We start from the raw sequence: 26,966 nt of genomic DNA, 5'->3' as shown, positions 1-26,966 counted from the left end.
TCGTACAAAACTGCATCAATGCAACATGCGTACAACTCGAAGAACTAATTATGTCTTAGAGTGTGCGTATAATTCCGAGGGCAATCTTTCCTATAGGAGTGAACTGCAAAACGAAAAGACAGTCATCGAGGAGGATGCAAGAAAGAAGTAAATCGGTCAAGAGGATAATCACAAGAAAGGCTGACTGAAAATTTCTCACAGGCGCTTCATATACGAGTGCACCGTGCCTGGTGCATGTGGAAAATGTGGCATCTTCCCAGCTCTCGGCGAAAGAAGTTTGCTCGCCACCAGACCCACTAAATCGACTAAAAACGCTTAATAAAAATGCTTTCTTGGATCGAATGGTGGGCGTCACACATTAATTCCGCTGCGGCAATATTGCAACTCTCTTCGACGACTCAGCCTATATAGATTGTATTAAATCGAATTTCTAGCCAACACGCCCTATTCTTTATGAGAATCGCTAAATGGGCTATAACCTCGTTAAAATTGAACGTGCGAAAGTATATCGTCCCGTTCGTATGTCGAAGGGAAAATGTGTTTCAGTTGGGCTTGTTGTTGGAGGTATCGTTGTTGATGTCGGTTGCAACCGTTGTTTGTTGCTTTCTGGTCGGCCTGGGCAGACAGAAGCGACTCCTTTGAAAGATGTATAGTTTGAGGTGGCGGAGGGTCGGTCATCGCTTGGGGTCGGGGGGTCGTAATGTCCTAGATTTATTCTGTCCTTCCACTTAGTGCTCGTTTCAAAGGACTTTCCCTGGAAATTCACCGCGGAAGTCCGAAACATTCAAACCCACCCTCATACCCCCCAATAGCTAGAAAGTTCCAATTAAGCCGAAATATCTTTTTTTCGAAAGTCCAAGTATCTTTTGCATATTCCCCAACAATTTGCATTGTTATTTAACTCCAATTTATGATCCCATAGTCCGATAACAGCTGGCTGCATTCCCATTGAAATTATCCGAACGATGAATGGATTAGCTTCCAATAGAGAGACATGACCGGCGGTTGATTTTCTTTGCGAAACTATGGAAAAACAAACCGAAGAAAAGCCAAGGAAAATCATAACCTAAGGCAGCAACAACGCACCGTCTCAAGACACTATTGCGATAGTAATTAAGCCTTTTCCAAAACAATAATCGGCGGAAAGAATGAAAAGTAGATATAAGCGTTTTATTTGCAAATTCAGCGTTTGAATACTATTGGCGATGCGGAATCACAACTACGTCTCCTGGCGTCATCGTAGCGTCACCTTGAGCCGTGAGGTGAGTTCTGTGCTTGGTCGTTGAAACAATAAGAGAACAATAGCGCCGCACCACTGGTAGCCAGAGGGGGCATAAAAATGTGGTTGCCTATTCTTTTCGTATTTTATGTTCTTTTGCGTCGACCGGGACTCATAATAATATTTAGTAAAGTCGACAGCATTTACCTGGGCTGTGAGGAAAAGTGTGTTGTCTGACATTTAACGGAGAGGTATTGCTCGCACCCATGACCTACTATCGGCTAACACGCAAACATTCGCTTAATTAACCAGCCACGACTTACAACATACCGCAGACTACATCGTGTCGTCAAAGAATGTACGCGGGGGTGCCTTACTGGTCCGCTTGACGACACGATTTTGACGGAGGGATGGGGTTGAATTCGCAATTGCACGGTACTCTACACCTGCAGGACGTGTTTGTTTCCAAGGGTCCATACGCAGTTGGAATGCTCGTTCCAAGTTAATCTGCATTTTTACGCTTTGTGGGTTTCAAAGCAGTTTTCAAACTGCCATCTAAATGCTTGACATAACCAAGCACTGCTATTGCTAACCCTCATGCATAACTTCACTTAACCGGGAATCATTCGAATTTAATTTAATTTTTTTCTTCCACGCCATTCATTCTCAACCAGTCAACCATCCATCCATCCGTCCACCACCGCATGTTTGTCAAACGTGTAAAGGTCAAAAAATTTGGCTATGGTCCGAAAGAGTTATGAATATTAGAAAGAAACATGATTAGCTCCAAGCCATATCGGAGGTACAAATGACGGAAAACAGCCGTTGCGAATGGAGCGCGCGGTGTACGTGGTGCGCACAGCTCTTCCACATAGCTCCAGCTCATTGTAGCCCCAGTATCTAAGATACCATTTGCCCGTACACTAATAATAATAACGACAACATCAAGCAGAAAACAAGCTATGACTTGGTAATGATTATGCAGAAAATGTTTTAATAGCAATCTCCGCTCGACGACGAGCTTTAAGCGAGTTCCTATATGGATAATGCCGCTACCACCGCCGGCCGGTCCCCCTTTGAATCTCAATTGAGGCTATGCGCAGCCTCACCACCTGGTCAGACCCAAGATTCCTTCATAGCTCGCACTACCTATCAGCCACCACACTGGGGTCCTCTCTCTCCTAGTCGCCGCAATTCATGCTATTAACCGTATGCCATCCATGGACATGGATAGTCGGCAATATGTGTTCCAGCATGCCTAGGCGGAGTAGGTGAGCTCATGAAAACATACCGAAATAAAAACAAGAAAAATTTCTGTGGAGAAGGAAGGAGCAGAAAAAAAAACAACAACACCGACTAGTCAAAGTGAAAATCGTGACTTATACGGCCAGGTGAGCTTCAGCTCCGTATAACGCAATTAATATCAAACTAACCACCGCCGTTATGTAGCAATTCATTATTTATACTTGGTACTTGGTAGCGGCTATTTTTTCTGAAAGATTATTTCCATTGTTGACATCGATGTAAAAGCTATTTATGCTTTTTTTCCTAGAGTCGATACCGTCAGCGTTTAAGCAATTAATAATGGAGCAGGAGTGATTCACAGGAGAGAGAAAATGAGCCCTAGATATTAACCTGTTTCTGGGGTTTCTAATACAGAAGTACTGTTAGATTGTTGTCTTTCTATAACCTTGACTTCAAATAGAAATAGATTTTATCAAAAGGAGGAGTTCTAACCACCACCCACATTGGGCGCCACTTTTAATTAGACTATATATTTTAGGCAATCGGAAAATCTGGTAAAATTAGCTTCTATTTACCAGTTAGTATCTTTCTGGCCTTTCCGTCATATTTTGTATAACTAAATGGTATTTGATTTTTAGACCTCGTCATGCATAGAGCCTAACCGTCAATAGCCCCCAAATCTGGGTCTTCTAGTTTAAAGCTCACTGATCGGACCTCCCCTGCCCATATGTCATATTAATTTTCCGCGATAGTGAAACGCATTGAAATTAAATTTTACATAAAACTTCCAAAACCATTCTCAAGCGCTTTGATCATACAGGATCAAATGACTTCCAGGAAAACACGACGTTTCCTTTGCTTCGAAGGCGAACCATCATACAACCAGCCTTGTTCCAACGAAAAATTCCCATACAAGCAGACAAATCTTAACATCGCAAGCGGGAGCTTACCCAATTGGGGTATAAAGAACACGAATCACATTAGAAGAGGAGAGAATAGGAAAGGAGAACTGATCTCCAAGAACACATAGCAAGAAGACCTCCATCCTCCCCCAGCCCCATACAGCGACTCACCTGGCAGCTGCTACTTGAAATTCACGTCTGTCATGGCTGTGACTACGTATGTTTCACTTTACACTTCATTTTGGGGTAAAAACTGTGAGTGACAGTGAGTTCCAAGCACTCCACACGATTTAGCTGATGAAGGCAACTCAAAGGAAGAGATGCTGATCAAAAGAGAAAATGTTTGGGGCAATGAAGCTCACTACAAATAGAAGTCTACAATATTTCATTCTGTGTTGAAATCAACCATATTTATCGCGGTATCCGGTCTAGGCCTACCTTAGTAAGAAATTCCCGACATCCCGGTTTTTGGCCAAGGTCCATCAATTCCAGATCCTTGAAAACTGTCAAACGTCGTGGAAGATGCCATCACTTCATTTGAGGCAGAATCTGTCATCTCTTCTTTTTCTACCATCGATATTGCTCTTATAGACTTTCCAGGCCGAATCACCCTCATTCATATTGGTTAGGTGAGCCAGCCCCAGTCGCTCATAAATTTCGCTAGCGAGAAGAAAATGTTGTATTTTGGTACAACTACGCAAATTAGGCTCGCCTAGAACCGTGGCGTCTATAAAAACAAATAACGTCTTCAAAAAGTCGGGTTCTTCGACAGTTATTTGGCCCAATCAAACTAAACGATGGGTGGCATGACATGACACAATAAGAAGTTGTATGATTTGTCTGATAAGGTATGAGCACAAGTGAACCAATCACGTAAAGTAAATGGACGCAATAACAGCACTTAAAAGGATACATAATGGTCAAGGTCAGGTAAGCACCCAGTTGGTAAGCCACAAAAACCGCGAAGTATAGAACTGTCACAAATAGTGCAGAACTTCCGAAAATACTGAACATCGGCCAATCTGGGACCTGTCGAAGGAAGGAACTATCTACGACATTGTTTGTTTTTCATTGAGTAAATCTGTGAGTGCAGCTCACATACCTTCATCTCAACATACGGGACCTGAAATGCGGCAGCGGAACGACTTATGTCCGGTAGCGTGTTTTTTTTCAAACATTCGTGGAGAGGGATATATTCATGAATGTCGGGAATGCAAACGTCCACGAATAAAAGGGTTTAGGACCTATAACAGTTCTAACATACGTGGTTGACAAGAATCAGAGGAGGGTCAAGGAAAAAAGTCTTAGGGAAGTGACAAATGTCTTACTTACTTAGATTGCAAAGCGGTTTGGGTGAGGCCCGGTTCCTATATTCATTACAACTAGTACATATGGAGACGACACCTAATGCTAGTTATTACCCAATGGCTCATGGAGGCCTCTACACCCCAATTTAACTTCTGGTGAAATGGTAATATTGCAACAGCTCGGAAACTGGGAGAGGATGGCAAAAGAAAATGTTTCAAACAGCTTTGTAAGGAAAGACAAGAAACAGAGGAAGAAAATTTCTTCCTAGTTAATCCGGTCCGGCATCTGGTGGATGGTGAACTCAGGACTCACCATCATCCTTAAACAAAAACTTGGATCATTGCAAGGGGTCTTGTAGTCTGCATTTTCAGGTAAACGCAACAGTCACCTCCTTCAGACGGAATGAAATGTTCGAAGTGCCGATGGGGGCCTAATATAGTAATAGCAGAATAATCCCGGCTACTTAGTAGTAACTATGGGAATAGGTAGGAGAACCATTAGCTGCAGGGCTCCAGGTTTGATTAGTATCTCTATTATATGACAACTGGTCCGATGCGTTCGAAAGGACAAATAGTTTTTTACGTTTACATAAACCCATTAAATCACTAAGTGAACCAGCATTATATCACCCGAAAGCGAGAATATAACTTTTGGGGCATCCGTTCTATGAACAATACAATAAATATGGTTTTGAAGCTGAAAGGACTCCAATCATCTTTGGGGAGTGCCCCTCGCTATCTTGACGCTTAAAAAGCATTTAACTTAAGCGTCTCGTGAATTAGGCTTCCCGCAATATCAGGCGGGATTTGTTAGCAATCACACTCCGGAAAGGGCTTTCTGGAGAAGACAAGACTCCGTACTAGGTCTTCTGCTAAGAAATGTACCGCATAACGTCAGCCGGCAATAAGGAGAATTGGCACTAATTTCAGCCACCCAGAATGACTTCGCTGTCGTTATTGCACGATACGTTTGGTGGATAATGAAATCTAAGCAACGGAACCAATAAAGCAGGTCTGACTGCAAGTGGCTGGTTTGACTTCGATGGTGGCCGCGATTCCGAATCTGGTAAAAGTGACACACTATCTAAGTGAGAGTTTCTGATCAAATGGTTATTACAAAGGCGGCTATAAAATGTGATGGGGCAACGATCGATGACTTCAGGTTGGCCTTTAAAGAGCATCTGAAATTTTCCTGTAAAAAGACTACAAAGGCTTTAGTGGATCGAAATCCATAGCTGCTGCATGAGTTTCCCATCTGCATAAATTCGTTGACATATTGCGGCAGGACCGAATGAGGGAGAAATTATCGGCTGACAGTTATGACGGTTGGTAGTGCTTCTAGGTTGCATTACCTGTATCAGCGGCAAACCGACCGCTTGCTATTAAACAGTTGTTAAATGAGAATGCTACATCTAAGAGGCAGATTAGAACGAAACTGGAGAATGAAGGGTCACCTGCGAGTACGTAAAATGTACGTCCATCAGAGGGAGCTCCATCGTGAACTCTACGCCCGAGATGGGCTTCCTCCTGACGAAGAATGTATTTCTCTTCTTGTCCCCAGCCAAGGATGTGTTCTGTTTCGGGCAGATTTAGAGGACAGGTTTCATGTCGTCTGTGTTTGACCAACGTACTGGGACATCCGCTATCTAGATGACATAGACGTTCATATAATGCAGGGCCTTCCGAATTCTTCAACACTGCTCCATACATAGTATGATGAGCATATGGCCGTATTGGCTCTAATTCTGTGTTGATATTGTCTTATGATGTCATATGTGCTGTATCGTACTTAGAGCGGTAGTTAAATGGTGGAAAGGTTTCGTTGTGGTTATCTACACCGGCCGATTTAGGCCAAGCTGTTGGGGAGTGCCGCTCCCAAGTTCTCCAGAACAGCGATCAGCCTCATCTGAAGTGATTCTTGCCATACAGATTCACTAGAGATGACCTGGTACCATGAGAACTGAGATAACCCGCTGAGAGCATGGGATCCAGGAGAATTCCTGGGGGGTGTACTCTCGGCCTGGTTATTTCCGGTTGGTCCCCTTGTGAGAGTTCCATGGTGGTTGTGGATACGCCCATATCGCGGGTAGAAGACCTTGTGAGCTCAAGCAAGAGTTGCGCTGTACAACTCAGTATCGTTGACACCGGCACTACGTCACGACGGATCGGTAACAGATGGGATCATTTGGGAGAAAAACAGACAACAGAACATGGAGGCAATTATGGATGGTATTTGCATGGACATTCAAAACAAGGAAGAAATGGTTTACAGTTAATTTAGCATTTATAAAAATTTCACGAAAAGCGAAAAGGCAAGGACGAAGGCGGTGAGGAAGTTCAAATATTGCGGGCTCAAAGGCGATTGTATCTCACAAAGTAGTACGGTAATGCTGACCCAATGGAAGTCAAACTAATTCAAATATTGGAGTGTTTAGGTTTGTTTGTTAGGATTAAATATTTCGCAATTCCTTATATATCTAAAATTGAAGGGTTGGGGAAATGATGTCCTTCTTTAACCACACAAGTTAAATTTTGAAGTTCACACAGGCAAATCATAATCGAGGCTATGTGGAATGCCTAAAGAAGATGACTCCTTGCCTAAAGAAGAAGACTCCTTGCTCTCCCACAAATCATTTCACCTCGTATTCACTTAATGCTAAATACTAGTTCTGTCTTATGCAAACTTACCAGTCTTCGCTTTGGTTTAATAAGTGGCCTATTTTGTCCATTCATTTTATAATACAGTCCGCATGCATTGCACAAATAATGTCCGGTTCCGTCTCTTCGCCACAATGGCGTCGACGTAGCACCACAATTAACACATTCCCGTCCTTCTGCAAAAAAAAAAAAATTAAATAATTAAGAAAATTAAAAATCCAAAATGCAAAGCATCAAAATTATATCTATTTCAACAGCCACAACAAGTACAAACTATCCAAAGAACCCAAAAAGAATGAAGAAAGATTTTTAAGTGCTGAATTTTATATGAAAGCTATAAACCGATTAAGAAATTAATTTTTTTATTCATTGTTTCTAATTAGCTCAGAAGTAGAATTCGTTACGTTTGTTCTTTTTAATTCATCCATGTACATGAGCTGTGTTACATTTTGCTATTTAGATGCATACTCGTGTGTACAGATACATTTTGCAGTTTGTCTACACAAAAAAAATACACGATCGAGTAGAAGATTGTTGTAGTATCTTTTTAAATGAACTGTCGCATTTTTTTCTGTGATTCTGAATCTTTTTTTTTGTTTGTTGCCAGTGAAATAATGCAGATGAGATTTGTATTTATGTTCAGCGAAGAGTAGTTGGTTTAGGCGAGGAGACAAAAAAATTGTGTTAAGTCATTTGAAGGTGTAGTTTAACCCAAGAAAGTGTAAGTTTTATAAAAATCTTAAATAGATTAATATTCACGTTGGCTTTATCTGAAATATTAATTTCCAAGAAAAAGCTTTCTCCTTTAGATCACACTCTAATTGATTTGAAGTGAGATTTTTGAAATTTGTCGTTACATAAGTTAGGAACAGTTTAAGAAAAGCTAAAGTAAAATTTAGCGCCCAATGTGGGATAGCGATTTCGAAGCTGACTCCCGGAAAATTTGATCCGTCTTTCTTAAAACATAATATCAATTTTCAGTCAAATCTAAATGAATTTGAAAAATAAAAACTACAAATGTTCTTACATATTCATAAGTATATCAATCAAATTTGCACATTCGAATGAGTGACCATCAAATTTTCGAAAAGACCCAGTGGTCTCTCTTGAACCCCATTATAAACTGGGTTAAAACCTCCGCCTTCTAAGCTAAAATCACAGAAGCGTAAATGATGGATTCTCATTCCGCAGAGTGTTTTGCTTAAATGAATTTTCATTTCTTATGCATATCAACTGTGCATACATACCTACAGGCAAACATTGGGTGCCATTGTTTCACGGTGTAGATGACCGCCGGAATCTTCACCCAACAAAAAACCACCTTAAAACCGGAAAAATTTCAAACACACGCTCGTCTATTAACAGCGTCCACTGAGAGACAAGAAAATTTCAAAATCGTCCAATTTTCTTCTGAAACACTGAGAACCCTATGCCCTGTCCGTTCATTCGTCTCATTCATAAAATTTCAGAGACCCGACACCTCATACCCCCTTTTCTTATATATTTTGTGTTAATTATTATTTTATTATTCGTCAAGCTTCGCCGGGACCTTATCTTCATCGCATTCTAAGTGAATTTTTACAGTATGTCTGGGCATATTTTCTTTTGTCAAAATGTTTCCTGACACAGAGCCATTAGGGTCAGGTTGGACTGTTGAAGCATATATACAACGCACGCACCACGAATAATGCTCATTGACACAATTTCCATTTCTGTAACGGCCAAGCAGAGGAAGGACATTTTTCTCTATTTGAAAAAGAAATGTCAGTTCCATGTGGTGAAGAAGAAGGTGTCCTTGTGGTGTGACAGTATATTAAGGGGTATGGGAGCGAATGATAGTGTGGCGGTGGAGAGATGGAAATGACGAAAATAATGAGACTCTAGAATTCTAGTAGTTGCCCCCGGAAAATAGTAAGTGGTGGGTGTGGGAATTAGGGAAAAGAAAACAATTTCAAAAATTATGTTGAGGCATAAGCTTGAATGTTGGTGATATTGATTCACATTAATTTGTAATAAAGTTAATATTTGGTTGATAATCAGGTTAAAAAGTTATCTAGGGAAGTGGAATAGAGTTGGCCTTTTATGTGGTATGTTTTACAATATTTAATTCTATGTAAAAAGTACCTAAAGTTGAGGTGTCACAACAACCCCCAGGGATACGTAATTGATGAGTTATAAGCAAGCGGAGACTCTAAGATTTAATTTGGGTTTACCAGAGGTCTTAGAGCCACCTTCTTCCTGAATGAGAAGAAAGCGACGATCCTTGGGCAATATAGTTAAAAAAAATGCCACATTCAATCACAGAATTTATTTTGGGAAGGCTAACCAGGAAATTAAAGGTCAATTTACAAATAATCTGCAGTAAATGGGGCGGTCAAACAGGTCCTCCAATTCAGTGCTTAAGGACCGAACAACGGAGGAATCTTTTCTGCAACTTTAGTCGACTGTATCTCCCATAATATTGAAAGGTTGCAGAGGAGGATTGAAATTTGTAGTCACTGGTTTCAAAGGAGAGGTAGGCCTACAAAATGGTATACAGTGCGGGCTCTGGGTTTCAGGAAAATTCTCGAAAACTGTAGTAATTTTCTTGATTGAGATTTCGGAGAAAATGAAGGAAATTCCTGCAAAATTGTGGTTTGGAAGATATTTGGGCTATGAGTAAAAAGGACGGGAAAAGATTGACTGCGACAAAAACTGCTTGTCATGGAGCACATGCTGGTCCAATCAAAGCTCATCCAAGTCTATGTCTTCAATTTCAGGTCATAAAACCCATTTATCAAGGCCAGTTATGAAACCGCACTTAAATCGTACACAGCCGCTACTCTCTTAGGATACCTTGGCTTCTTGAAAGTCACACTGCGGATCCGGTCCCAAGATATGACATTTTTGCCATTCTCCATAACCCGCGAGATGCGCATTTCCGCGCTTTGTCTGAAAAGATGATTTTTTGGCAAAATGGTTGTCTATTTAGAACTGGTTTTAGGGCCAAACTGAGAAGCGATAACGGAACCAAGCGAGCCTTCACTTGCTGAGGCAATTGGATCTTGTAAGTGAATAATCCGAGGTTTTTGTGTAAAATTCGCGCCAGGCTGATGGATGAAATGTTGAGTTGTTGAAGTCGATGTTCCAGGATCGAATCGCATACACTCGACAACGCATCCTCATTTACGTCAGTGCGCACCGTATGACGACGAGGACCGCGAGTGTTGTCCACTTGCATACCAGTCTCACGAACTTTTTGCACTAATTTCCATACAGCAGACCTGGTTGATGCCTCATTCGGCCAAAACTTCTTTTCAATAAAGCGCGGTTTTGATTCATTTTGCTTCGCGGTAATATGGTGCTGAATTTCCGTCAGGACTTTTGAGCGAGAAATAGCTGCCGCTGTCAAAATAACATTTGATAAGAAAAAAATAGTATCTGGACCACCGGGACTGTATATAGTCAACCCTATATACCTCGTCCACGGCTACAAAATACTTTCAGAAGTGCCATCTAAGGTACTGCCAGCAAATCCTTTCCTCATTTCTAAGTGCAGATGGTTGGGTACAGTCAGTCTAGGGTGATGATCGCGAGTATTTCATGTTGCATGGTAAAATTACGTCTGACTGGTGCGTCAGGTTTTGCGTTGCTCAATGGGCTAAAAACTTATCTCCGTAAAAGAGATCCTAATACTGAACAATTTGGAGTCCAAGGGCTAATTTGTCTCTGTCATTTGATTGAAGAAAATGAAGCGACAACTCTTCAGACACTCTCTTAGCTCCGGTGTCAAATTGACATAGATTTAGGTTGCGTTGAATTTTATTTTCAAACAGGTTCTGTTTGTTTATTAACAAAAAGGGAGCAATCCAAACCTTGATGTCGGATGACTTTATTTGCTCCGCTGAGCCGTGAGGCGTAGATCAATGTAGTTTCTTTTTACGAATCCTAAGCACGAACGGCAAAAATATCGATCGAAACGAGACATCAGGTTATCATGGCATTTGTGGTATTCCGAATATATATAATCAATAAAGCACGTTTTCTCCAAATGCTTCATAGTTAGTAAGATATCACTCCTTCTCCAGACCATCTCGGAGTAGACTCAACTCTTAGTATAATAGAAAGCAATGTAGGCAGTATTGTGCGATTAAGAGATGTCAGGAAAGAAGGTATTGCAAACGCTAAGAGGCATGATACGGGTGTATGATTGCCGCTGACCTTCCGTTTATTCCAGGTTTCATAGCAATCTAGATTCCTAAAATCGAGTTGCTTTAATATTTTCTGTTCCTTTTGCTGTCTATCTATTTGTGCGGCGGGAGAGAACAATGGGGCCGCACCGTATGTCATCAGAAGTTAAAGGGATTCATACAAGTGTACAAATCATTGTTTCTCGGTTAGTTTTCCGTATAGAGAGACCCTAGTAACCTGGACCTTGCTGGAACCACGACATGGAAGCATGTGCCTGCAGAAACTTTTGCGTAGTTGCACTTATATGGGGGACGGACCAATATGATTGTTATTTGACGGCTTCTGGGAGAAAGATGTTAACAGAGTAAACTCGAATTTCACTTTATTTGGCGAAATGACTCGCAAAACAACAGCGTGGTCGGCGGAGATTTGGTGGGCTTCATTCTGTATCTTGCAAGGCAATTGACGGAGGAGAGGGATAGCTCTACCTTTACAAGTGGTTAGGTCAATCCGAACATTGTTGTATTAGACAAAATTCCGAATGAACCACTCCGTTGAATGTCTGAGAAGGTTCGGACCATGAAGACGAAGAGTTTTATTAGTAAATAGGTATTAGAAATTAATTTTTTCTTTCAGCCTTTGTCCCATTCAGAAGCAGGATCGACTTGTCTTGATCGGCTATACCATTTTTGCATGGATATAGACCTGATCTGGATGTAGTCAGAAGGCCCTCAAATCACTATCTAGCAGATCAGGCCATCGTCGCATCGGCCGACTTTTTGGTCGTTTCCGTTAATTAAGGATAAATTCATTTCCCAAAAAAATCAAAGTTTTTGCGGACCTGACGTTTTAATTTCTGCTGAGCTTGTTGAATGCGGCTCTTTGGTCTCTTCGGAACTCTTCCAAATATTCTCCGTAAGGTCACTTCCTTGTGTACCTCTCTGACCCTCTTTCCATCGTCACGGACCCCGGTTGCTATTCTTTGTGATACGCTGATGGATCGCCGTCAATTGTCGATTCGTTCACAAACGATATGATTCAAACTGGCTTGATTGCTTGTTATGTCGAAAGGCCCTTGAGTGGGTTTCGCTGAGGCATGTCACGATTAACAGAACTCATTGTTTAAGTCATGTTTTTATCTCCGATCCTTTTGGATCGTTTCCAGTTCCTTGGAACATCTGAGATTATCCATTTCAGAATTATGGTATTATTGACGACGAGTCGTCCAGTGAGAGTACTTGAGAACGGTTTTTTCAATGGAAGGTCTTCCAAAATTAGATCTTCGAATGTGATTTTATCTGATACACCTTCATTTGAAGCGAATGAGCTTAGGATCTCAATCTTGCTGTATTTAGCCCCAAATGATTGTAAGTATTCTTGATGTTGTTAAATTCACTTTCGAGCAGTACGATGGCGGATGGAACATTGCCAAATCCAAGCTTCAGCCTTCCGCCAAAGTCCAGTTTAATTGCCTGAAGATGCTACTGAAGGCGATTACCCAATCGCCTAGGGATAAAACAACAGTCGCTTTCTTCGCTCAGGAACTTATTTATGTCGATTCGATCTAATGTATCCATTGCATAAAATGTAGGGTTTTCGCACCTAAAGAATTTATAACGCTTGGTGATTAAAAGGCATCAAAGTCAGTAAGCGTTCGCAGTCCGTGTCCTGACCCCAAAGGAGCATAGAAAGTTCAAATTAGTTTTTCATGACGCTTGCTTGGATAAGTCCGAGCAACTCTACTTTTTCTCAAAGGAGTGCACACAAAATGTCACCCCACACGAATAGAATAATCCTACGATCCTGACGACTAATGTACGCTTCAAAGCCAGTATATGACAGCGTAGTTTTTGATGGATGAAACAGAAATATTGTTTTATTAATATTTCTGCTTCATCCAGTAATATTTCTATCGTTCAAAAACTATGCAGTCAGATACTGACTTTGAAGCGTACATGGATGACCCAATTACGTAAATTTTTGACTTTGATTCCCTTTTTCTTCCCTAGCTACTGGAAATTCACATAAATAATAAAGAGACAGCCTCCATTTCTAAGGCTCGAGGATGCCAAGGAGGGGTGGAAACCCCAAAATCGCGCCTCCTGCAGATCTGAACATCCATTGAGGATATGGTCCTCTCTATGGAAGTACTCCGGTCTCAAGTTTTAACGACTCCACGGGTGCCAATATTTTTCCTTATTTTTAATTTAACTTCGCTTGTTTGCATTTTAGGCTCTGGTACGGTCCCACCTGTTGGTTCAAAAAACATGGGAAATTTTGTAAAATCATTCTTGAGGGACTGAAGTGTCCAAAAGGACATCAAAAAGGTTTTTGGGGTAGCTTTGCCCTCTAGGTCGACCCTGACTAACTACGATTGTGTTTTGGCCATCGCGCATCCCTTTAAATCATTCCAACTAGCTAAGTAGCAGTTGAATTTTGAATCTAGGGGGAGAGAGTATATGTCTTTCATGTACAAAAAGGTGTCCAGCATCCAGATCCATTAAGTTTATTCGAGAATGATTCCAATTGAAATCATTATCCTCATGTGACTTTATGTGGCTCGGCCTTACACATTGGAATCTGTTTATTCAAAAATTGAATTACTAATTCAGAGCGATAGTTCGATCCGCTCTTAGTCTGGCTTGGCCGCACTGAGACTGTGAGACTGAGCTCGCAATCTGCCTTACAAAGAACCGTAAACAAGGGTCTCGCCTTCTATAAAATTCGGTGCGAGAGCAAGTTACTATTGCACTGATGTTTTCCCACAAGGCCAACCACGCCCCTGCCTCTGATGTCGCAAAGCAGGTTCATCGTCTGACCTGCAGAATTATGGGTTTTGCATTTGGAATCTGGATGTCCGCATTCACCACTGGACGTTTTTCTAGTAGATTTTCGTCCACGGCAATATTTCTAATCCATATACCAGTGAAGGGATAGCGTATTTTACTCTTTCTTGAGAGATGCGATTGCAGCACCAACTTCGCATGGAATTCGGTCAGCAGAGTATCCTTCAAACCACCAATTCTAGAATGGATTCCTTTGCAGAATTCCTAGCTATTTGCAGAAGTAATATCTCACTCGTAGTTTGAATGTGAAGGACACCAATGATATGTCTAGCATGCGGAACGTGTTAACCTTGGCGGATGGCTTGGATTCGACACTTGTCTAAGCTAGATTTCATCAGAATATCACGGCTGAACATGTTGCCTGTGCATAACAAATTTCTAGGAGTCATTAGTATCAGGATATATCTAGATGTTTTTAATGACTTCATTTTTATTGATTTGTTTTTGGAATAGAGGGAGGTCTGAATCTGCCATCCAGTTAATGGCGGACCGGACCACTTGGACAGAGATATTCTCCCTCTTTTTTGGTCCATGAGTCCCTATTTTTGGGCAAACACTCAAAGTTGAAAAAAAGGACCAGTGCGGTTTTGTCCAGGACAGAGGTAACTTATCAGTTGCTGCCTCACCTCTGCCCTGGGAGCAGCGTGACTCAAGAGTGGTTTTTGCTCACTTATATTAATTCGCAAACATGCTATGGCTGCAAATTATATTCGACTTAAAAACCTCGTAGAAGTCCAGGTCTAAGCCAGCTGGAGTTGAACTAGTTGTTTGTTTTTGGAATTGAGGGTCAATTCGAAGGTCAAGTTCAGCTTAGGCCAGAACTTCTATACGGTTTTTAAATTGGATATAATTCTCATTCCTGGAGTATTTACATAACAATTAATTAAACCACTTCGGTCACGCTGCTTCTAGGTCAGAGGTGAGGCAGCATCTGATAAGTTGCCTCTGCCCTGGATGAAACCATACTGGTCTGTTTTTTTCTTTAACTTTGGGCGTTTGCCCAAAAAGAGGAGCCCATGGACCAGAAAAAAAGAGAGAGAGAAAGTTTCCAGTCAATTGGTCTGGTCCGCCATTAATTGGATGGCGGATTCAGGGTACCCTCCATTCCAAAAACAAAACAAAGAAAATTGTGGCAGCATCTGATGAACTGCCGCTGCCCTTAATGAAAACGTAGTGGTTTATATTTTGATTTTTTTTTGTTATTTGTTTTATCTTTTATTTTATTAATGAAGCCTAAAGTGATCTTTCAACGAAAACTCAATCAAAATTTCTTTAACTATTCTGAGCTAAAGTTTAGGGACCCATTCTCATCAGAGATGAAAACTGACATTTTTCTATAAATCAGCCATTGTCTAGACACACAGAGTGATCTTTCAAAATAATACATTTGGATCTAAATTTGAGCCTTTTTAACGTCAATAAAATTAGATAAATTAACCCAAAACATAAAGTATGGCAATAATATGATCGCACAAAAAAAAAGTAACTCTACTGTTGATTTATGGCTCATTCAAGGACAATCTATGACTTGTTCAGGATAATCTAGTTTTACTGTAGTTATTCCTGAAATTCAAATACAAACTAGAAAATAAAACGCAGATAAAATTGCAAATATTTTAAAGGAACTAGAAAAAAGAGGATATCACTTTCAAGTTTGTATTTTTTTGGCGTATCTTTTTTTTTTGTAAATGAGACCAGTAAAATGGCGTTAAATTTGTAATGACCAGCTTGCGAGGAGTATGTAGACAAATTAGGCGATTTATCAGATCGTTTCGATACTCAAATTCCTGATATATAGTTGTTAAAACCCCCGCGGGGTTAATATATGTAAATCACATATATTTTATTATATGTTATCTCAAACTAAATAAGCATTTCAAAAAGCTGATGATAAAAGATACTCCTCAAATCCTTAGTTATTGCAGCTAATTCTACTATCAACAATGGAAACCATTTAATATCAATAATAAGGCCGTCCGGTCTTTAAAATATTTCAAAAAATTTGTTTGTTTGTCAACACTTTAACGACTCGGCAATTAAGAGGATTTATCAATATCTGCGATCGAGTAGGTTTTCCACTGAGACTGAATTGCTGTAAAATCCAATTGAAATTTCATGGTTCACCTGCCTGGTTACTAGTTTTTCTATGGATATGCATAAGACTAGCCTAACGCTAACATAAATAATGTTCACAATTAATTTTCATCGAATTAATCCAGTTTTTCTGTTATTTTCCTCGCATACAGAAACATATATATATGCATCCAATTATTTTATTGTTATACCCAAAATTTTGAAAAAGTTCTCACGCTTATTATACGAAAGGAATTAAATTTTATATCATTTTTTTGGTCCATAAGTTTCCTTTCCGTTTCCCCCGAAAAACCCCAAAACATGGACCTATCCTAGCCTGTGAATACATTAATATTTTTATATTGCTCCAGCATTTTTTTTATTGGTTAGAACTCGTTGAAATCTGATATTGCACAAAATTTCTGTTGATATGTTCGTTTTGTCATCGACGTCAAAAAGCACCATTTAAACGAGAGAAAACAGATATGATTTGGAACGATCCAACAAGGAAACAAGATGGACCGAAGAGAACAGGTAGAAAAAAAATAACACTCCTCAGAATTCTTCGAATTCAGGGGGCTACAAACTTTTGTCATACCAATTATTGGCATAATTAGCCCCCATATCGTGGAGCTTGAAATATCTCCGCCTCACAAACTTGTCTGTTATTAATTTTTCTCGACAAATCAGAAGATACCGATTTTGGGATTGTTACTGTGTTTCGCTACCTTCCAAGATACATATAAATTCATTGCTTTTTTTCGATCCTCTCGTTTTTCTATTTCAACTCTGTTAATCGTTCAAAAAGCCATAATCCCAATTAGCATGAATCATTACCACCTCTACACGTATGCGATATGGAATCGTGCCGACGACAGACCGACTCAGACATAATTTTCAGCTCATTTTCTGATATGTTTTATGGACTTTGGTTCGGTAGCAGTTAAATAAATAAAAAATCTTGATTCTTTTATTAATTTATAAGATAAATAGGAAGACAGCGAGAACAACGACGCATGATCGGGAGCCCCGGGTCGAGGCAGGCAGCCAGTCAGAATACAAAAAGGTAAATGAAAGGAAAAAATGATGTTCATTTCAGGAAAAATGCCATATATACTCTCCCATATCTCCTGGCCAAAGAATCATACGTACGGGACATACCAACCAACATACATACGTGAGATACACAGGTGAGAGAAGAAGGTAGAAAAAAAGGTTGTTGGTTGGAACCCGGGTCTCGTGCGACCGCCAATAAATCAGATACTTAATGATGCTCCCAAGTTAAATATTATTATCTTTGACCTTTTTGTATTTTTCACTCTCCAGTGTGTGACTTTGTTCGTTCAAAATTAAATAACAAACAGATAAAAAAAAAGATACAAAACATAAAATGGTCCAGTAGACATAAGGAACTGTTACGGCATAAGGCACCTGAACATTGATTTGAGACGCTTTTTGATGGTACTGTTCAGGTTGAATTCAGGTACACTCGACAAAAATGAGACAATTATTTAACCAGAACAGTAATGGGTTGGCAATAAAGATTCAATTTAGGTGCACGGCCTTTTTCTGTATTGCAAATTAATACCCCTTTCACCTTTTCTGCATGTCGCGGCAAAATATTTATTTTATATTTAATGATACTGTGCTATAGAAAAAACTCAATTCAGTTCACTTTTGCCCCAAAATGCTCCGTCTTTGCAAAAACCGTATTTCGGGAACCAGTTCCAGTTCCAAAAAGTACTAATTGAGTCCTTTCATTTGATACCCCACATGGCCACACTGGGTGAAAACAAATATTGCCCCTTCTATTCATTTGTATGGGGAGCCCCCCTTAAACTTAACACAAAATGGCGCCACTTACGCCTTACATACACACACAACAGACCACACGCTCCCACTAATTTCGTGACAATCGGTTTGGCGGTTTTCGAATAAATCCGGTGTGACAGACAGACAGATCAACAGACAGACAGACAGCAAAGTAGGGTATGTCCTATGCTGATATTTTACAAAGGGTTAAGGCTGATCCTGATGTAGTAATAATTAGACGAACACAAAAAGGAGGATCGCTGTTCGAACTATCAAAGGAAAAAAAGGATCACGTTGACCTACAAAAGAATATAGAGGCTTCACTCGTCGAGCAAGCGATCGTCCGCGTAAGTCGGCCAATGGTTACGATAGAGTCTAAAGATCTTGACGAGGTCACTACCAGGGAGGAAATTTATGCAGTGCTCCAACACCAATTCAAACTGGATGACGTGCAGGAAACGGACATTTGGAGCCTGAGGAGAGCGTACTTTGGAACGCAGCCAGCGACCCTAAATATGTCAATGACCTCGGCTACCAAAGCACTGTCTGCGGATAAAATCCGCATCGATTGGATCTGGAAAAACTTTAAACGCTCGTATTTCGGTTAATATTGAGAATTTCGCGAAAAGGAGCGAAATTTGCGACCACTAGTATCGGGCGAGGGTCTGAGCTTCAAAATTTCATTTGCCGAAGGACTGCAGTAAAAACCAACTCCGCAGGGAAACCAAACATCGCGATTGCAACCACATAACGTGTAGTACCAGGTGTTCAGCCTACAGGATTTGTTTTAAGTACCTTACGTAATTGAAAATCATCCAGCTGAATCTAAATCACCGCCCAACCGCCCAGGACATGCAGACAGCAGAGAAAGTTTAAGAAGAGGAAATCGATGTTGCCATTGTCTGCGAATAATGCAAAAGCCTGCATCACGGCGTTTGGGAAACAGACATACGTGGAAAGGCTGCAGTGTGGGCTTGCGGTAATCGCGTCTGCAAGCAATGAAGCACAGCGAACACGATTTTGTAAGGGTTAAGATCGATGACCTCTATATTTACAGTTGTTATGTCGTCCCAAGTATGACAATAGGAGAGTATTGCAACATGCAGAGATGTCAAAGATCGTAACCCCAAAATTATTGCTGGCGCCTTCAACGCTCGGGCAATGAGTGGGCAAGTCAGAAAACAAATAAAAGGGGAAGAATCCCTCCTGCCTAAACGTCACCCTGGCAAACATCGAAAGCGTAAACACTTTTAGGCGTGAAGAGCTAGGCTCCATTGTAGGTCTTACTTTCGTAAGTGATTTGCTGGTCAAACGTCTACACTGGCAAGTTAGCGAAAAATATATGCATAGCGACCACCAGGCGATTTATATTAACTTGGATAAAGGACCCAGAACAATAAATCCTCATCTGAAGAAACAAGAAACAGGTTGGTCATCAAGAGCACTTGGTGCCCTGAAGCTTGCTCTTTAAAAAGCGGCGGAAACAAAAAACTGCTGAAATTTGCATCGGAGGCATATTGTTAGCTCTCAGCCATCACTGAAATACCTGGGAGTAACATTCGACTCCAAGCTGACCTTTAAACCCCACTTAAAGATTACTGGGCAGAAAGCGGCGACTATCAGCTCACCTTTGACAAGGATGCTTTCAAATGTAGGCAGCCCGAAACACAGTCGACGATTACTCTTATCGCGAGTCGTCAGCTCTGTACATTTATACGTGGTACCAGTGTGGGCGCTCTATGAACATGTTGCGCCTACCGGCATGCGTGATTGCGAGGATGATCCCGGTAGATGCTTGGCAAACATCATGGGACCAGGCGGAGAATAGCTGGTGGACACACAGGCTTACCTCAGACATAAGTATGTGGACTATACGAAACCATGGTGAGCTACGATCTGACTTATTCTTAACCGGACACGGTGGATACAGGAATTACTTCTATAGGTATGGTCTAGATGAATCGCCCGACTGTCCTACGTATGAAGTTGCAGCCGAAAAGGCAGAACGCGTCTTCTTCGCCTGCTTAAGATTTAAAAGCTTAAGGAGAAAGCTTGAAACAGAGCTAAATACCCTTTTAACGGTGGAAAATCTGATAAGGTACATGGTGTCATCAAATACAGCATGGGACGCGGTAGTTGCAATGGTCAAACGGTGTGGAGAAAATATGGGAGATTTTAGTGGATGAGAGTCCGGCATGCATGTCCTAGACTCCAGACGAGTATCCATGATGGATTTCCTTCCTTTTGACAGACTCCTTTGACAGCCAAACTTCGCGCATTTGGTCTTGATGACAAGTTCGTCAAATGGACTGTTCTGTCACCTCCTCCTCTCCACTTCTTTTTCATCTTCATTAATGACCTCTTAAGTATCACTTTCAATCCAATCCACAGTTTTGCTGATGACAGCACCCTCAACTTCGCGTATTCGTTTGATTCGCTGGCTGACTCTCGTCAAAGTACATTGCGTGTTAATCGGGAGCGCATGTTTGAGTCATTGAATGAGGACATATCGTCTATTATTGTTTGGGGTAAAGCAAATCGTGTTCAGTCCAATGCTGTCTCATTTCATTTGTCTGCCCCCTCTTCACAATCTATTCATGTCGATGGCGGGAATATTCCCGACTCACCCTCACTCAATATACTGGGTACTAATATATCTAGTAAGCCCAGCTGGACCGATCATATCTTCGGTATTGTGAAAAATACGATGAAATGTTTAGGGTATCTGAATCTTTGCAAAAAATATTTTTCACCATTTGACCTAGTGCAGATGTACAAGAGTCACGTTAGACCTAGCTTCGAATAGAACTCTCACATTTGGGCGGGTGCAGGTATAATTGCACTATCTATTCTTTATAGAGTGTAACGAAGAGCTTTTAAACTCATCGGTCATGTGAGCACAGTCGAAATGTTGGATGTCTTTCTCTCTTCTATCGTTATTATAATGGCCACTGTTCCCAGGAAATATCAGATTTAATCCCTTGTAAGTAGCCACTCCCATCCCCATACTCTAAGGGTCAGTGCCAGTCGCATCGTAAAATACCACGAATTCTTCTTATCTCGAACTATACGAATGTGGAACCGTCTCACTACAACATGCTGTTGTTTAGGCAAGGAGTGCATCGCCACTTCCTTCACGCTCATCCCCTTCCCCATTCGAATCCCTTCCTCCGCGCCAAGGCTATGCTATAGCTTCATAGCATCAAAGGGCATCCCCTGAGCTATGGCATCATCATAAAAAGAAAGTATCAGTCATTCGGAGGATCTAATACTTATTAAGTCCTGTAGATATCTCCTGAATCAAATATGGTATTAGAGAGATAAAACCGCCTTTCAGTCATGAATTTCCATCCAAAAGTGGGTTCGAAAATACTCCAGGATGAAATCTAAAACTCAATATCTAAAATCGTTTATTTATTTATTTTTATCATAATAAATTGACAAAATTGGTTCAAAACCCATCACGAATTCCAAACCGAAGCATCGACAACACTTGGACAAAAGTCGACCTACACCTGAGCCATGTTCCTTTAGCTTCCTTTTGACTTCACATTACAAAGGAGTCATGTATGTCTTTTGACATTGTGACAGTCCATTCTTTTCAATTGGTGAAAAAATATAAAATATTAATGGTCGCGACTGAGGAGGCATGAGAAAAATCTTGCGGTATCTCACTTGATACAAGTCATTCAAAAATATATTGTCCATTTATTGTTTTTATGTTTCATCTTAGTTTATTTTTTAGGACTTTTGTTTTATTTGTTGGAGATGATCTGAACACTTTTCAACTCGTAATATTACTAGAGTTTGGTCAGGATAGAGCTTGGTTTTCAGGCGAGATAGCTCAGCTTTAAGGGTAGTTAGATTAGATTCATTTAAGTCCATCGACAAATCTTCCGTTGCAGAACTAGATACAAATTGATCTGAAGTATGTTCATGCGACCTCTATCAGAGAATTGTTGCCATCACCAAATGAAATTGAAATCAATCTTCAACTATCACGACAAGAACATTGCACAATTCAACCCACATCTTTTCACGGTCCCCTTAATCTCCAAGACCACTAGATACCAGATAATCTTGGAAGCGTGCAAACCCTCATATAAAAACATGCGTTCATCCCAAGATTAAAAACCTGATCTGATCTATCTGAATGTTATATGGTCCCCGGTGGAATGATGAAGGTTCGTATAGCGTATCCAAAAACAACCTGTACAGTAGAATCACAACCGTTTGTGTTGATGATCATCAGAACATCATCATTTCAACAGAAAACACGATAACGTCGATAAGCGGTGACAACTATGCAACAAGCATGCATTTTTTTCTCTGTATCATTGAAAACATTAATAAAATCAAATGAAAAAGGGACGAAAACGGTCGAGACATGAGATTGTGGTGGCGGCTTGGTGGATTACGATTGGAAATAGGAAGCCACCGTAAATTTGCTTGGGGGTTCTACGAGGATCAATTGCGTGATTTCAGTGACTTGCACGCAAGGATCATGTAGAGGTTTATGCATATCTTGAAAATTACAGTTCTACAGAATGCTTAAGGTATTGAAACTATACCTGGAATTCAGAAGAATTTTTAAGATCCGATTTCTAAGTTGTTGCAGTCAAATGTTCAATTAGTGACATCTCGTATGCTTAGCATGTTGCGAAATGAAGTCGAAAGTTTCTAGAAAAAATATAAGTTACTTAGGAGAGTAAACTTTTCCATCCTTTATGGAAAGATGTCCAATTTAATGGGCGGCCAAACTGGTTTATAAGGAGAAAGAAACTCATAGTCATCAGGAGCAAGGACTCTCTCCAGTGGATGCAAGGCGGTCTTCTAAACCTTTTCATTAAAACTGGTCAGTCCATGTCGCTTTCCTCTCCATCATTTTTGATAAGAGCCTTCAACGGAACGAATTTCCTAACCTTTGGAAGGACGGTTTCATCATCCCCATCACCCCGATTTTACGTTCTCATTCTCTCACAAAAACCTAGAAAGGTATGTCAGCGACATGTGGAGCTAGCGAGTGAAGTAGAGCAGGAACACCAAAGCGGAATCCGACAACCGAAGCGGAAAAAGAATAGAGTGAAATCGAAGTGCACGAAAAGTGTGCAGACAGCCGTTTTTGGGAGCAACAGGAATTTGGTGATACGCCTTGGCCAGATCCAGGGTCGTGAAAATACGGTTGTTTATCCGTGATTGCGCGAAATCATGGATGAGCTTAATACGGTACGGGATTTGTCAGACACCTGTAATCTCGCATAGCCTCCCTTCGTCCTTTGGCTTAGGGACCAAAAAGAGTGGGGACGACCAAAAGCTATTGGAAAGTCTGCGAATACCCTGTTTGATGAGATCATCGAACTTTGTGGAGCTTCTGGGGTGATAGGGGACGCACCTTTGGGAAGATCGTAGTAACCGTAGATTTGATGTGGTGCTTCATATCGTGCTAACTGATTGAGAGAAATTACTCTCAATAGTGATGTTGCGATATTTTCGGAGGAGTGCGCGAATGATGTGGTCGGAAATGTCCTCGAAAACAATGGAAAGAATGCCGTATGCTCAGGTGGAAATTTTTCCCGACGACTTTAAAGAGGTTGCGGGCATTTAAATGCTCAGACAATTCGACCGATACCCTTATATTGACTCACAAACTCAGCTTGGGTGCGAATCATGTTGGGGTGAAAAGCCATCTAGCACTCCATGCTTAAGTCGCTGGAATGAGGAAGCCCTGAATTCGCCATTGACTTGAACTAGCTCCAAAAAGGGTCTGTGGAGCAAAAATGTCCGACAAAATTTCTCTGCCCTTGGTTTGCGCCCAAATGGACAGGGGTGTTATCACAACGAGGAAGACAAGGAAAAGTTAAATAGCCCAGTGCAGAGGATAGTTGATCTAAAATAAGTTTTGGAATTTAAGTTAATCAGTGCCCGCTGGTAGCAAATGCATTTTTGTGCCACTCTATTCCCCTCTCTGAATGTTATTTTGAAGATGAACGTTAATTTGGAAATAGGCTAACGTAAAATTGTTTGAAGAAAACTCGAAAATTCCATAAAAAAGTGTATTCCACTCCTCGGTTGCTATTTGCTAGATAAACTCTAGCAGGCAGTTTGACCCAGAATCTGGACCATCAACCATACCTATTTTAGAACAGCACATGGAAAGGGAGCTACATTATGAAGAAAGCTTCAAGCCATCGCCAACAGTTGTCTGTGCCGGTTCTTCGGTAAATACTGATCTCGTTTTCAACGGAGGACATTGCCCTACGGCCAAATACCCCAGAAGGTGCGGATCGAAAGTGGAAGTGGCATTTAGAAAGGACAGCCACTGCCGGTGATGTCATGCATTAGAAATCAATGCCCTAGTAATCCATGACGCAGATCTGTAAAGGAGGAGTCTAATCTTTTCTGGAATTCGGGGAAAGGACTGAAGTATGTTCATTAAAGCGACAATAATGGTAGATAAGCGTGGTTGAACCACGTCATCTTTCTGGAAAAAAACTCATGTCGAGGGTATTCTGTAATCCAAGTAAGCACCAGTTTTATTTACTTGATTTTTCGGCCATTTTCAACGTCAGCATTAAGGTTTACTATGGGCGCTATTATAATTTGTTAACTTCAAAAGTTTCGACAAGGGAGGAGGGAGAGCAAGGATTTCAACAAACAAACTTCATTCACTTGGTAACTATCTTCGCTTTCAAAACTTTAATTTGGTTGGTCTTGGTGTGGAGCACGAACTCTTAGAGGGAGGGTATAATACGTCAGGTGATGCTGGGGCGACCAATTAGAACTGTCGGGAAATATAAATATGTGTACCTTGAAAAGAAAAACGATTTTCCATCCGAAAAATAGTTGAATTCATAGAAGAATCAGACACTGTTGCTACTGCCAAGAGCCAAGACGTCGCAGCTTGAAAAGGCCAGTAAAAACCCAAGGAGTGTCCGAATAGCTGCATGGTTAGAGCACAAGGCTGCCGTACGAAAGGTCGCGGTTCGAATCTCACTGGTGGCAACTGGCTCTATGCAAAACTTGGATGTCTAAAGTTGCTTTCTAAAGCAGGTCTAGACTGAATACCAGTTGTTGCGCCGTTGATGATTATGCTAATTGACGGATGGCCGAACTGTAAGGAGGACAAAATTTTCTTTGACAACGTACAAACCAGATTGCCGAGAAGTTGGAAATCAACTGCGATGTTATTGAAATCGAAGGCCTACCGCTTGTAAAGTTGCTTGAAACTATTATAAGGTCAATGACCGGCATAACTGCTGATATGGTTAACCACTTGGAATTTTTTGGCAAGCAGGATAAGTGGTGCATTTATGCTTTGAAAAGCTGGGGAAGAACTTTCTGTCATTGATTCATCATTGGGCGTCCGTTCTAGTGAGAAAATCCATGGAAGTCGAGGTATTATTGTTAGAAGCGATTCCTCGTCCGCATGCCCTTAATGTTTTTATATAGAATTCTTTAATTTTTGTTCAAGATGCAAGAAAACTAAGAGCTCCTAATATTCCAAAAATTCCAGCTATGACTTCCGATTCTATGACACGTAACATAAATGTCTTCTGCTGCTTACAACGATGTTTGTTCAAACCGTCAAAATTTTGGGAAGAAAACGGAGGACTCTTTCAGAATTTTATTTTCCGTAGTTGACAGCAAAACTACTATTGTTCTGGAATGAGAACTATTTTGACATTAGCAAGATCTTAAAGGGAGCCCAGGGAATACTCAAAATTTCAAATTTCAATAGAAGTCTTTTGCGAACCAGAAGTATAGCATTGGAAAGTTGGTTTCTATGTACTCAACCAACATATTTGGATCCTATTTTGTAGTGGATCTGGATGTGGTTCTTTGAAGGTTACCTGGTTGTTCTAATAGTCAGCCCAATTCGTAAAGTTAATCCTTATAACTTAGAGATCGTATCCCTTAATTGTAGAGGAATTTGGCCAAAGACCATAACTCAATCGGAGGAATCAAATGTCATCGGAGTATTTGGGGGGTGCGATGAATAATGTCATGGTCTATTGAAGCCCTCCACGTCTAGGAAGTAGCACGAGAAATTTTGTTGAATACAAATAGGTATTTGTATGGTCACAGGGTTTTAGTTACAGATCAGTTCTGAGGGTAATCGAAGAATGTCCTTTGTTTTGTCGTATAGAACTAACGGGCAGGCTTTAGGTAAGCGCTAGAGAGCTGCTTTTCACAAAATGTCTAAATTCTGGGTTCGCCATTATGTTAGACAGAGATGACCTCTCTTCCCAGGTGCAGCCGATACCGAGGGACAAGCCTTTAGTCCCCACGGATGCGAAGACTTGTTTAATTGACGAATAACCATGGTTTTTCTGGAAAGGATCACCAAAAAATCCAAACTAAATTTGGGTAGTGTTCTTGCTGTGTTGCTACATGGGAGTCGCACAGAGAAAGTGACCCCCCCGCTGTCACTCAAAAGCTCGAAGCCTTCGTTTACGCTTCAATGCTTGTTCGAATTCACTCTTCCAAGATTACTGACAACACTTGGCGCAAAACAGTAGAGAAGCAGTGCAGGTGTCTCAGAAAGTCGTAGGGAATAATGATCCGTAGATGTGGTTGACGCACTAAACCCCACCAAGGGTAAATAGCAAACATATAAATAGACTCATTTTCGAGGCTATGATGAGCATACATTCTTGGGATTATAAAGCCGTCGCGGAGCGAATTTTCCTTTCAATATTTTTTAAACAGCAAACATATACCTCTGTCATTGTTG

At 40.8% G+C, this 26,966-nt stretch overlaps 1 protein-coding gene across 6 annotated transcripts in view; it reads right to left on the bottom strand.

Annotated features, from left to right (window-relative positions):
- Positions 1-26,966, bottom strand: part of LOC119659375 (GATA-binding factor C) — a 213,387-nt gene that overhangs the window by 67,585 nt on the left and 118,836 nt on the right. For all 6 annotated transcript variants that reach the window (XM_038067431.1, XM_038067435.1, XM_038067436.1 and 3 more), the window contains exon 5: positions 7,362-7,507. In XM_038067431.1, the coding sequence (XP_037923359.1) occupies positions 7,362-7,507 (146 nt within the window). The remainder of the gene's footprint in view (positions 1-7,361; positions 7,508-26,966) is intronic.

The sequence above is a fragment of the Hermetia illucens genome, chromosome 6 (assembly GCF_905115235.1).
Source record: "Hermetia illucens chromosome 6, iHerIll2.2.curated.20191125, whole genome shotgun sequence".
NCBI lineage: Eukaryota > Metazoa > Arthropoda > Insecta > Diptera > Stratiomyidae > Hermetia > Hermetia illucens.
The sequence above is the reverse complement of the archived record's forward strand: the minus strand, read 5'-3'. Positions and strand labels throughout refer to the sequence as shown.